This window comes from Antechinus flavipes, chromosome 2 (assembly GCF_016432865.1).
Source record: "Antechinus flavipes isolate AdamAnt ecotype Samford, QLD, Australia chromosome 2, AdamAnt_v2, whole genome shotgun sequence".
Classification (NCBI taxonomy): Eukaryota; Metazoa; Chordata; class Mammalia; order Dasyuromorphia; family Dasyuridae; genus Antechinus; species Antechinus flavipes.
In genome coordinates this window covers 635,260,987-635,274,902 of record NC_067399.1, presented here as the reverse complement: position 1 = coordinate 635,274,902, position 13,916 = coordinate 635,260,987, and the positions used below count along the sequence as shown (strand labels likewise).

At 34.7% G+C, this 13,916-nt stretch overlaps 1 protein-coding gene across 3 annotated transcripts in view; it reads left to right on the top strand.

The window, feature by feature from the left end:
* The window catches only part of KAT6B (lysine acetyltransferase 6B), a 224,798-nt gene that overhangs the window by 130,127 nt on the left and 80,755 nt on the right, over nucleotides 1–13,916 (top strand). For all 3 annotated transcript variants that reach the window (XM_051982063.1, XM_051982062.1, XM_051982061.1), the window contains exon 4: nucleotides 6,765–6,873. In XM_051982063.1, the coding sequence (XP_051838023.1) occupies nucleotides 6,765–6,873 (109 nt within the window). The remainder of the gene's footprint in view (nucleotides 1–6,764; nucleotides 6,874–13,916) is intronic.

Genomic DNA, 13,916 nt, shown 5'->3' with positions numbered 1-13,916 from the left:
GTTTTATAATTTTACATTTATTATCCTATTGTGGGGATGATTTCTGCCTTGTTTATTCTTTATATACATTTAAAAATCTAAGTTCTAACATTTCTTTCTAATTTATTTTATGGATTTCATTTTTTTCCTGAATCATCCTGGATTTTCTTATTATTCTCTCTTCTCTTGGGAATCTATGGCATTCTGTGTTTCTTCAATGATTGGTTCCACCCTCTTAAAACAAGGGTTTTATATTCTTTTTAAGGATTTGCCAGTCATTCTTCCTTTTGGTTTTAGGATATACTTTGTTGATTCATCTTTTTGATATCTCAGTTTTTTTATTTATTTTGAAACTCTTAGTAGTCTCCTATCCTTGCATTTTTTTCTCTGCTTCGTTCTTCCTAAACCTATTCTGTTTCCTCTTGAAATTTTCATTTTGACTCTCTCATCCTCCCTATCACCTCAGTTCTGTTCTTTATTTCCTTTCTTTGCAGCCTTGACATATTCAACTATATTTTGTCCTCTACCTTTGGTTCTTTTGCTCTGATACCATTTGTGCCCTGCTAATCCTCAACTCTGGGTCCCTATCTTCATCTTTTCTTCTCTAGTAGTTTTCTTAATCATAGAAGTCATCCTTACTACATCAATTACAAATTTATATATTATCCAGCCTCATCTGGACTTGCTTTATAGTTCAGGAAAATTTTTATTCTTTTTTATTCTTATTCCACTTCAGCAATTGCGACAACTTTTACTTCCTTCCTAAAGCTCCCAGTGCTGCCCCAAACCTCTTCTCTTAGAAGAAATCCTGTGAATTATAGTAACTGCATTTCTATAAGACTTTTAAGTTTTGCAAAGTATTTTACATACATTATTTCATTTGGGTCTTTCATCCTGTGAGATAGGTGATATTGTTAATCTCATTTTACAGACCAAGGAACAGAAAAATTAATTGTCCAACTTCACATAAGAAGTGTCCTAGGAAGAATTTGAATTCAGATTTTCCTGACTCTAGGTCACCTTTCTACATCTTTACCCATTGTTATATTCTTTACTTCTTTCTCTTTGCCTTCTTTTTGGCAAAACTACCTTTTCTCTCTGTGTTCTTGATCTCTGTTCTTCTCATATTTTTCCTTCTCTTTCTATATCCAATCTGTCCTTCACAGCAATCTTCCTAAAGAACAATTTTGATCATTTTGCACATTAGAAATAACACCAGATTTGGAGTCAGAGAATCTGATTGCAGTTAATTCAGAGTTTTGCTGATAATTATTTTTGAGACAATTATTCCAGAGGCACTAAGGCTATACAAAGATGAAGATGAGATCATCCCTATCCTCAGGAAAATTCTGTTGGAGATGGTGGCTGTGGTGGTTCAGTTTATGAACTTATACATACATATACAGGAAAAAAAAAGGCAAGAAAATTTTGGGAGAGGTTTTTGCATCTGGGAAAATCTGGAGAAGCTTCCTGTAAGAGGTGGCATTTGAGTCAGCCTTTGAAGTGTACTTGGGATTGGCATAAGGGAGGGGGAGTATATGGTCGAGGTTTAAAGGTAGCCATTGCCAAGGCAATGGGAAATGGAGTGTCATGTGGGTTACAGAGTCCATGAAGACAAGAAATGTTCAATAATTTTGAAGTTATAGATTGGGGTCAGGTTGTAAAGGATTTAAAATGCTCAACAAAAGAGTTTTGGTTTGGTTTTAAAGTAATAGAGTTTATTTTGGAGTGGAATACTTTAGGGGAAGCCATTTAGCTTCTTTGGACCTTAGTTTCCTCATCTGCCACGTAGAAATGGCTCAGCTAATCTTGAAGTTCCTCTTGCTCTGAATCTAGGAGGCATACCAGACCATCCCACAGCTCTTTAGCTTGTCTCTGTTTTTTGTATAGGGAGAAATGCAGACTTGTTACCTATTATTTATGTTCCTCATTTGCATTCAGGCTTCCTTTTCTTTACAGCTCCCTCCTTTTTGAGTTCTGCTATCTTGCAAGGAAATAGGATTTACAGCTGATTCTTGAGTTCCATTCTTCCTGCTCCACCTTTGATCATTCACAATGTTGAGTTTTATAGACTGCAGATTCTCCCTGTATCCGACCACTGTGTTGTTGAGGTTGCCCACCAAAATGTTGGGGTTACGGGTCTGTATTGGCACTTGACCAACCCCAAGAAGGAGTTAGTGGGGGAGGGAGATTATGCCATTGAGTGATGGGCTAACCCTAAAAGAGATTTGGCAGTCTAAAAAGAGTTAGCTATAAAAAGAAGAAAGATGCCATGAGGCAGGAGTCCACCGTAGACTAGCAAGCTAAATTCTAATAGAAGTTAGTGAGGAAATTTTAGTAGAATAAGTCTTTTTAGGGAAAATATTCTCAGGGGCTGACATCATAATTTGACTTTCTATTTAGAGACTATTACTGTGATTGTTGTCAATGCCAGGTATTTGGATTGAGAATTCTCCTGAATATCTCCACCTGGGGTGAGGCTTTAATAAAGTTCAAAAAATGCCTAACTAAAGTCAAAAAGGTCCATTTATAATCCTATCTGTGCTCCTCCTTGCTTGCCCTGGAGAATAGCTAGACTTCTTAATTATTTACACTAATTCAGGCTCTCTCTGTTAAAAGCCTATCTAGCATCCAGGAACTTATCCACACCAGATAGTTCCTCCATCCCATGGCTGCCTCATTCAGTGCTTTGCAGTGCCACCTCCTTCACCAAGGCTTACACCCCACCTCCCTCTTTTATTTATTTATTTATTTTGCTCTGCAGATTTGTGTACATGTTGTGTTACCTCAGTAAAATGTTCACTTCTAGTGGGCAGGAATTATTTTGGTTTTGTGGATGTGTTTGTATTTCCAGTCTAAGCTGAGATGCAAATATTTAAATACTTGGAAATTGAAATTAATTAAATCTTATTTCTGTTGAGTTTGGGAGCAGCTAGGTTGCCCAGTGGACTGAGTGCTGGGCCTGGAGACCTCAGTTCAAATTCATATAGACAGTAACTGTGTGGCTTCTGGCAAATCACTCCACCTTGTCTGCCTCAGTTTTCTGATCTGTAAAATGAGCTGGAGAAGGAAACGATCAAGAACTCTGCCAAGAAAACCCCACGTGGGGTCACAAAGAGTCAGGCATGATAGAAATGAAGAACAGTCTGTTTAGTTTAATGAACACTAGTTGAATCTTGATTTTGTCATCTACAAGATTAGCTTAACAACTCTGAATTTTTTGCTTACAGATTTGCTAAGCGTGTCATCTTTGTCTTTGTACAAGGCCCCAAATATGGGTTCATCTAAAAAGCCTGTAGAGATCTCCTTCAGTCTTGGCTGGGGTTTGTCACCCCATCAGCTGATTACAAGGGGCTGGCCTGTGAAGAATCTACCCAAACCCTAAGTCCCCAGCTGGTGAACAAATTGTCAGTTTGTCAGCTGTTGGGTTGAAATCTGAGTATATTATATCTGTGGCATTTTACTAATAGCAAATTTATTAATTCAGTTTTTAATTTGTTTTGTGTGATTTCATTTTGCTGATCCCTTTTTGACTCATAATGCTTATACAATATCAATTTATCATTTCTAGAATTTTGCCAAGGAACAGCTTCAATATCTCCAATCAGTAGTTCTCAGAACCTACTTTTTTGAAAGTCAGGATTCAAGTTCATCTACAGCCATCTGACTCAGCTCCTGTTCTCTAGGAATTCTCATAATTACACCCCTGCTCTACCTTGTAGATGAGAAAACTAAAACTCAGCAAGATTGCACAGCTAGTTAAGTACAGAGCTGAGATGAGATCATAGATCTCATGGCACCTAATACCCTTCCTCTTGTGTCACTAATGAAATTAGTGACAGAGACATGGAGACCTCTTCTCCCCAGGGTTCTTCATGCTCTATCCTGATCTTCAAAACAAACAGGAAAAAAGTAACCATTGTGGAAGGAAGGGTTCTAGGTCATTGTTGTTGATTTTGCCAGAGAAGTAGTAACCAAAGTATAGCTACTTCTTTTGTCTGCTTCTTCGTAGTGTAAATTTAGTGATCTTTTCATATGAATTGGTAATTCTCAAGTTATGTAGGAATATAGGTGAGAAACAACCAATGGCTTAGCTACCCTTATAAAGTTAGAGAGACAAAAATTCAGAAATGGAAGTTCTATTCCTTGTTCCATTTTTAAGGCCATTCAGATATGGTTCCTTTCCAGCAGAAGATTGTAGAATATCAAGAGATCATTAATTTAAAACGTTTTGTGACTGAAATCCATTTTAACTTATTAGGAAGGATTATTTTTTGGAAGCAGTCTTTGTATATTTTGAGGAGAGTAAGTCATAATTCTTTAATCTATTTATACACATTGCTTTAAAAGTTTTATTTTACGAAAGTGACAATTTTTAAGACGTTAATTAGAATCTGCTTTACTAAGGTTGGCAAAAAAATGTTTTGCATTATCAGTAATTCAGTATCTTACACTGGTTTGTTGTTGCTGTTTTTGTGAGAATATTGTCCTTAAATGGTTTTAAACACACATCAGCATCATGGGGTTCTCTTAAACATAGCATGAAGTGACAATATCTTTCTGCTTTGTATATTGTGTATAGTGGAGGACATCATTCTTTCTAGCCATGAACTACTAGCAACCTTTGTCCTTTATGTTACCTTTAGTTAAAAAACGAAAATGAGCATGAATGCTGGCTGATGGCCATGTCTTTCTTGCAGCTAAAAATTCATCTGGGAAAGATAAATGGGATTGTAGATTTGGATTTGTTTCATTTCGTGAATGATATGTGACATTTCGTAAATTATTTAGCACTGCAAGGATGGCAGAAATGGCTTGAGCATTGTTATATCAAATGAAAGCAAGAATCCCATTAGTGCAAAGACTGGGTTTTAGCTAGAATCTATCAGGGGAATGTTGTCACTTTAAAATCAGATTGTTCTTTTAATTGCTATTTAAAGGAACAAAAGTGTTCCCAAGGTACTGCAGTTGAACACTCACAAGTAATAACTATGGATCCATAATTATGTGGCACTGATTATCTGGCATTTTAAAAACTGGCAAGAATCAGTGACCAATTTGTAGTACTTTTTTTTTTTAATTTTCTAGCAGACTGTTTTCTAGCTGTGACTAGAAATAAAAATGCCTTTTCATAGTTTCTTTGCTTTCTACCACATTAGAAGTATGAATTAAGCTGAAAGGAAGAGCATAAGAAATGCCTAAATTGTAAAAATACTCCTAATCATCATATGTGGACAATGTGTAAATACTCTGATGGATCTTTCCTTAGATTCAAAATTAATTTTAATCTTTCTAATGTTAGAACGTTAAAGAAAATCATTGAAATTCAATATAGTCTTTAGAGATAATAAAATACTGTTGTTTACTAATTTTCTAAAGTAATCTTTTGAGTGTCTTTTTAAATTACTTAAAAAGTGCAGTTTTTTGTAAGTAAAATTAATATGTACATTGGGGCTAAATTTAACATAATGTGAAATATTTATATCTAACCAGATTTATAAATTTAGGCCCAATTATTTTTTTTTCACTTCATATTATTATGGGTTTGTGTTTCTAATAGATTTTTGGTCCATAAGATTTAAGCAGACAGATTAGAAAATCTAAAAGTCAAACATTTTAACTGCTAGATAACAATTTAAAAACCATTAGATTTCCACTGAAAATTTATTTTTTATACATTATTGTATATTTAAGTTAATGAAAAGAAATCTCTCAAGTTTAGAGTCACCTATTCTGTGCATAAGAACATTACAGTTGCTGGGAGTGGTAAATAGCAATTGAGAAACCTGAAAATTTATGCAGATTTATACATTGTTAAGAGTGATTTCCATAGTGATCCTAATAGGGTGCTAGGGGTTAGACAAATGTTTTCTTGTTTCTTTTATAAAATGGTAATGTCAGAAATTAAGTATTCACCTTTGTTTAGCTTGGTTTATTTTTGAAGTCTGGTGTCAAAAAGAACATATTTTTGAAGCTGTTAATGGTAGCCTTTTTGTCCTGTATAGTGATGCCACCAAAATATTTTATTCTTACTTGATGCCAGTGTTATTTATGTCACTTGTAGAAACTGGACCTTTTTTGGCCAATATTTAATAGATAAACAAAAATAAATTGCATTTAATAAAGTAATGGTCTATTTAAAAAACCTTACTCACCTTAATTATATTCATGATATCTCATTCACCTCAGTATAAACATTGCTTTTATAATTATGAGATATGGTTATAGTTAAGAGATGTTAATTCAGATTTCAGCCAGCTTTGACACTTATTAGCTTTGGTGGTCTGGGGCAGTCATTTACCTTCTTTGGGCCTCAGTTTCCTTATTTATCCATAAAATTTAAAACAGTGCTTTTACTTCTTAACTCATAAGGTTATTATGAATAAAGCCTCTTATGAACTTAATTCACTTATAGAAGTGTGAATTATTTTCTCATTAATCTTTAGATGAATGATTTTGTTAAAATTGTTGTTTATGATAGTATTTGTAACCTCAGATAAGTTCTTCATGATAAATGTTCTTGTTGGCTGCTTTGTGTATAACTGCCTTAGATGTTAGTTTGATAATATTTATTGGATTTATGTAAAACAAAGAGCTTACAGTATTTGCCATTTACTGTTGACTCTTAATTAATGGTAATGGTCATTTTAAATGGGTGCCATTTCCTTGTCTAAGACATATATGAAAATTTTTTGGTTTTGTTTTATTTTCATTTCAAAGTTAAATACCAGGTAACTAAAGTAAAATTCACCACTTTTAAAATTTTGATTTTGATTTTGTTTTAGCCTCGTGCTGATCCCATTCCAATATGTAGCTTCTGTTTGGGGACAAAAGAATCAAATCGAGAGAAAAAACCTGAAGAACTCCTGTCTTGTGCAGATTGTGGCAGTAGTGGTAAGTTAGTGTATTTGTGTGTTGGCTGATAGTTTTTTTTGGTGGTAGGACAGTTTCTTCATAAAATTTAACTCTTTATCCGTTAAAAAATCTTCCCTCTTCAAAGTAGTTTTTCTAACACCATTCATGAGCTCTAAAAATGTTAAGAAGGGAAAGAGACAAATGGGAATTTTTCCTGCCTCATATCATTAATAGTTGTATATAAACGATATTTTGAAGTAGGCCTTGGTGAAAGGGTGTTGGTCTTGGCCTCCAGAAGACTTAAGCTGAATTCCATCTTTGATATTACATTTGTGTGTCCCTGTCACCCTGTGGGCCTGTATCTTTAAAGTAGAGATAATGATATCTTATAGCATTTACTGTGTGGGGTGGTAATACCCAAAGGACACCTTGTCTAGGTAAGATTTTTGCAAACCTTAAAGCACTGCTCTAGAAATGCCAGCTGCTAATAATAACACATTATCATCATTGAAATCCCACTGGACAAGGACTGAGCTGAAATTTCTCTGAAAGTGACGTGAAACCAGAAAAAGACCTGATCTTGATATTTGATCTTCTTCCACAGTAACTTGGGTGATACTTTTCTTGTTTCCGACTTTCTGAATATTTGTAGGCTGGGTCGGTGGGTGAATGAATTTCAAATTTGCAAGTTATATTACAAAATGAACACATTTATTTTAAATAATCCAGAGCTTTAGTTTAAAGATTTTTCCACTTAGAACACTTCTTGGTTTAGATTGTGGTACCTACAAATGAATTGTGATATTTTAATATAACTCAAAGGAAAAATGGGGGGAGGGGAGAAGAGAGAGAGGAGGATCAGTTATGTGGATGTAAGAATATTAAAGAAATATCCAGAAATAAGAAAAAATCCTATATAGCTATAGTTTTAAAGCTAGGCAGAGAGCTGCTGACAGATTATTGTTAGAGTCAATGTTTTCCTCAAAAGGTATAAGTAAATTGAAATGCTGTTCTGTTATCACTAAGAGCTGCTAATAGATAAGAGAGTAGGTAACCTGCTTAAATAAAGAGTAATGAAAATTCATTGTCTTTTGTCTTGTTTAATAGTGTTGCCACTATTTAGTGGCCTTTAGCCTGTGGTTGAGAAGAGAGAGATGAATAAGACATTTTTTCTTCATGAATAATATACTTACAATGTTTGCTTAAAGAGACCTTGACAGTCTCTTAGATACAGTTTCATTAAAAATCATCTGTCTGGTGATAATGTTATACATAGTGGCAAAGACACAGTGATATTATCAGTATATTCTATTTAGTTAAATCCAGGGGTACAGTGTCATTTTTTTATGTTGGGATAGGTGGTATCCCATTCGTCATTAGAAACTTTGGGTCCTAATTCTTATTTATGCAAGCATTCAACAAAATGTTTTTTGAGTAACCAATCTGTAAGCATTTATTAAGCATTTACTATTTCCCTGGCAATATACTAAACAGTAGATATACAAAGAAAGGCAAAAAATAGTTACTTTTTCCTAAGAAGCTTATAGTGCTGGAAATGTATAAATAACTGTTCATACAATATACATACACAATTGATTGAAAGTAAACTTAGGGAGGAAGGTTGGCCGCTGAAGGAACTAGAAATGGCTTTCTGGAGAAAGTGGAATTTGAGCTGAGTCTTGAAGGAAGCTAAGTATTCTAAAAAGTAGATTAGAAGGAACATTCCTGGTATGAGCAGAGTCAATGCAAAAGGCACATAAGTGGGAGATGAGTTTTGTGTGCAAGGAACCTTAATATAGATGAGTATGGAGAGGGAAATAAAGTATAAGAAGAATGGAAAAGCAGGAAGATACTCTCCAGATTGTAGAGAACTTTAATCGAAAAAGTACTTTATATTTAATCTTGGAGGTAATAAAGAGTTTATTGAGTCAGGAGTGAGTTATGTTTTAGGAGAATTTGTCAGCTGAGTCAGAGTATAGATTGGACTAGAGGAAGATTTTAGATTGGGAACCCATATAGAAAGCTGTTGTTAGAATATCCCGGTGAGAGATGATGATGTGAAGGATGTTTTAGCCCCACAAGAGAAGAGGCAAAGATGCATCTGACAGATGGTGTAAAGATAAAAAGAATAAGATTTGACAGTGCTTTGGAGTGAGAGTGAATAGTGGAGGATAATACCAAGGTTGCAAACCTGGGTGACAAGGAGGATGTTGGTGTCCTCTGATTTGAAGAGGAGCTGGGGTTTGGACGAAAGATAATGAATAATTTCTATTTTGGATATGTTGAGTTTGAGGTGCCTCTGGGACAGTTTGAAATCTCCAGAAGCGATTGATGATTTGGAATTGGAGCTCAGAAAAGATATAAAAGCTAGATATGTAGAGCTGAGCATCTTCTGCATAGAAGTGATGATTATTAGATCCATGGGAGCTAATGAGTTCACTAGTGAGACAGGGTAGAAAGAAAAGAGAACATGCAAAGCAAAACAATGGATTCCATCAACTTCTGAATTTTCTCATGCCGCTTTCCTTTGAATAAATTATTCTGCCTCACAGTTTTGTAGTTTTATTTGTCCCCAAACCAAGTCTTATATCTGAGGAACCTAAATAAACAAAATATTAACTGATATGGGAATGGGGACAGGAAGGAGAAAGGTGATTTCTTTTTCAAATGTTTCTTTTCAAGTATTCCTTTGATTGTGGGTGATATATATTTGAGTGGTAAAGAGATTTCTTCTTGGTTTATAAATTCAAAACTTCCTGCATAAAAAATAAGCATTATAGTTCTTGGTTTTTTTAAAATGAAGTCCTCCTCTTGCTCAAATCAGAGGACTGAGAAAGGGATATGTTAGACTGTTATGTAGCTTTTCATTTCAGTGTACACGAGTTTTATCTTCTTGGAGATCATATGGAAGTCTTGTTTTCTTTTCATTTGGTTTAAGGAAGTGATGTTTAAGACACGATTTTAAAAAATATATATTTTAAACAACTTTTATTTACTTTTAATAAGAAAAAGAATAGTATCTAGAAGGCTTGTATAGCAGAAATTAATGTTCAGATGAGTTTAGCCTCTTCTTCAGGTAGAGAAGTCTTAAAGCCTTTCAACGAGTGTATGTTTCATTGCTGAAACTCAAGCCTGAGGAATCTTCACTTCCTTTGTTTGGCATTATAGGACAGATCAGAGCTCCTCTTTGGGCTTTGCAACTGAATCCTGTCCTAGTGTTCTGGAGAACTTAATCTTCCCCATATTGCCCTGTGCCAATCTGGGCTTGGCTCTTTTAGTCAAAAGACCATTGTTCCTACCACAGGGAAATGCTTTGTAGATATCTAGTTTAGAGGTAGAATCGAGTGGGTGGGTTTTTTTTGTTTGTTTGTTTGTTTTGTTTTTAAAATTGAAGGTTCAAAACCAAATACAATTTACTTTTAGAAGCTATGTGTTATGACAGCCACTGGTGGTAATTATAGTAGAGAGAGAACTCACCGTAATAGCTCAACAGTGCCCCCTAATGCCAGTGGAACTCACTCAAGATTTATTACAGGTTTTTGTGGGCTACTTGTATGCATTTGTTGACCACAGAGCTGAGGTTCTTAACTTTTTTTTGAGTCAGGGATCTCTGGCAATCCGGCAAAGTCATGTTTTTAAATGCAGACAAGAAGAATGAAAAGCACATAGTATTACAGAGGAAACCAGCTATACTGAAATAAAATATAATTTTTTGCCCCATCCAATTTCAGAGAAACCCTGAAATATTTGGGAGATTAGATTAAGAACCCCTATTCCAGCATGATGATGTGACCATGGGACTGAGGAAAAACCCACTGGTGACAGTTAAGGTTGAGGAAAATGAGTTCACAGGTTTAATTGGAACTGTTAGTTTGATCAAAAGGATTCCTAACATAAGATGTTTTCATGAGAAATAGTGAGTACTATAAAACCAGGAGAAAAAAATGGATGGCAACCCATAAGGAGAGTTGATCTTAATGTGTTTCCCATATGTGTCAGATGCTTCAGTAATTGCCCACCTGAAGTCTGTTTTGTGTGATGTTGCATTTACCATTGACTTAGAGTTTTCATTTAGAATCTACTTAGATTTCATTGGCATGTGCAATAAACGTCTCCCCTTGTCTGACTTGACAAAATAACCAGCTTTTTCCTAGGATAATCATAGTGCCAAAAAAGGGCATTTTATTTAACTATGTTATTACTTACAAAATACTTCAGAATCATTCTATTCCACATGTGCATGGCATCTAGCTTTTGTAAAAAATTCTTTTTTATAATATAAATACAATAAAAATGGGTTATCACCAGGTTTATAAATATGTTAGAACTTATTAAAGTTTTACCTGATTTTTATGATTCAACATACTTTTGAATTAACATTTACATTCTTTTTTGCTTTGTTGAGGTTACCAATATTCAGCTCAAACTCTCCCTTCTACATTTTAAAGCTTTCTTAATTCTCACACCCCCCCCAAAAAAAAAAAAAAAAAACCTACCAGTATTTTCACTCCAAAACTATCTTGCCTTTGTTTTGTGTAAATTCTTATAAAGATGTTTTGTGACACCCTACTCCTCTGGAATATAAACTCCTTCAGAGCAGGGATTATTTCACTTTTGTCTTTGTATTCTGTTTTTAGTGAGTGCTTGGCATATGGTAGGCACTTAATAGATGTTTGTTGATTAATTGTGTAAATTAATTTATTTGTCATAAATAGTAGTAATAGGGCCAGATCTGTAATTTCATTGGAATAGTGTAATGACCGCGTATTTAAAATCAGCCGGTGTCAGGAATTCAGGTTAAGGGGAAAATCTTCAATATTTATTGAAGTGAAGAGGTGAATAAAGATTGCAATAGCAAATATAGGCAAGAAAGATTGCGATAGCAAATATAGGCAGTTGCGACAGGAAGCCAGCTTAGAGAGAGAGATGCGAGCCGAGCCAACCGGCAATGGCCATCCCAAAAGTCTCTCCTCCCCTTCCTTTTCTGCTCCCCTGCCTCCACCCACCAAAATCGTCATTTCCTATACAACACATCAGGACTTGCACAAAGAGTGGGTGAGGGCCATTCTTTCTCCAAGCTTATATATTAATAGAGTATGGTCCAATTACTATTTAGCCTCATGTGCTTGGGACCTCAGTGCATCAACTCAAGCCTCAGCCCATTACAGAATAGTGAGCTCCCAGATGATGATACTTCTTCTACCAATGGGTAGAGTAGCACCTTTGTAATTCATAAAGCACTGAGGAGATAAATGACTTAACATAGCTCACAGAATGGAGTGGTGTAAGGAAATCCCACATTTCAATCTTAGATATTTCTATTTGTAGAACTAGGTGAATCAGTCTCTCTGCCTCAGTGTCTCCATCTATAAAATGGGAATAATAACAACACTGGCATCCAGAGTTGTTGTGAAGATGAAATGAGATAATAAATGTAAAATACTAAGCTGTTGTTATTATATGTCAGAGAAGAGAATTGATCCCAAGTTGTGCTGGCTTTGAAGGAAACTATCCACTGCGCCATGCTGCCTCTCTGTTAGATATTATACCAAATCAAATATTCTATTGCTCCTATTACTCGTTAGTTAAAACTTAGTACTCATAAGCTTTGGTGGTGGTGGTGTTCAAATTAGCCAAGCAGAAATAAGTGTTTAACTTTATGATGCTGTGGGAAAATTACAGTATTGTTTTAATTTCAAGTTGACTCTAAAAGCTGTACAGGGAATGTGACGGTATGTTGGAATGGTTCAAAAAATTCATGCCAGCAAAGAAGGATAGCATAAACTAATGAACAGTAACATGACTTACGTACAGAAAACCTGATTTATTTTTTTAACATATCTTATACTTTCTCTCATATTTTTTGTTTGTGCCACAGAAATACTGAAAAAGCTTAGTAATGTTTGCATTGTTTTTAAAGCACCTCTACCAAATATTATTTTACTTATATTGGTACTTGTTCAGTGTAAATAAATTCACATTTCACATCAGGTTAATAAATACTTATTAAGGGTTTGCTATGGCAACATAGCTAGGAACTGTGCTAGATATTGGAAAAATGCAAATCCTGCCTTCAAGGAGCTTACATGGTAGTAAAGGAAACAACATGTACATGAAGTAAATAAAAGAGTAAGTAAAAATAAAATAAACTTTAAGGAATTTCAAGAGGGCAGAAGCATTAATCACTGGAGAATCACTTCAACAGAAGCTTTAAAAGGGAGGTAGTAGTTCTAAGAAGCAGAGGTAAGGAAGGCATATGTTCCAGTCCTGGACATACTGTATGAGGGTAGAAATAGTATATATGGAAACCATCAAGTAAGCCAGTTTGGCTAGAATTATTTTTCTATAAGGATAAGTAATGTGTAATCAGCCTGCAAAACCAGTTTGAAGCTGGATAATAAAGAGCTTGTATTTTATACTAGAGACAACAGTGAGCCATGGAAGCTTCTCAAGTAAGGCTTTGATGTAGTCATACCTGTGCCTTTAGGAAGATCAGCTTGGCACCTTTATAAAGGTTAACTGCTAATACTTCAATAAGCAAGATCAGTGAAAGATCTTTTGTCATCTTTGAATTAGATATATTAGCAAACATCTAAAACACAAAGATATCCAAACCCCTCAAAGAGAAATTATTACAAAATGTATGGATAGGTTGCCAGAATTTTAAGTGGAATTGAAATAAGAATTAATGTGATCCTATTATCATACCTAGTAACTATAATCACTAGTTATTCTATCAGAGTCATTTACCTGGATTATCTTAATTAAGTCTTATAGTCCATCTTAACTGGACTATGAGAAAGTAAAATCAAATGTGTCTTCATCTTTTAGCATTTATCACCATGGGTTATAATATGGCTTCTCCTTAGCTAACAGAGAAATTGATACTTGATACGATGAGGAAGAGGTTACGGAATATTGGAAAGTGAATAAATCATTAAAGAGCCCTAACCTGACTAGTAGTCATACTCCTGAGCAAGTTGGATAAGGAACTGAACAAAGAATATGGTTCACCTCATTCAGCAAATCTTTTATTCATTTCCTTATTCTTCTTTTCATTTTTCAAGTGAAGGGTGAAATTC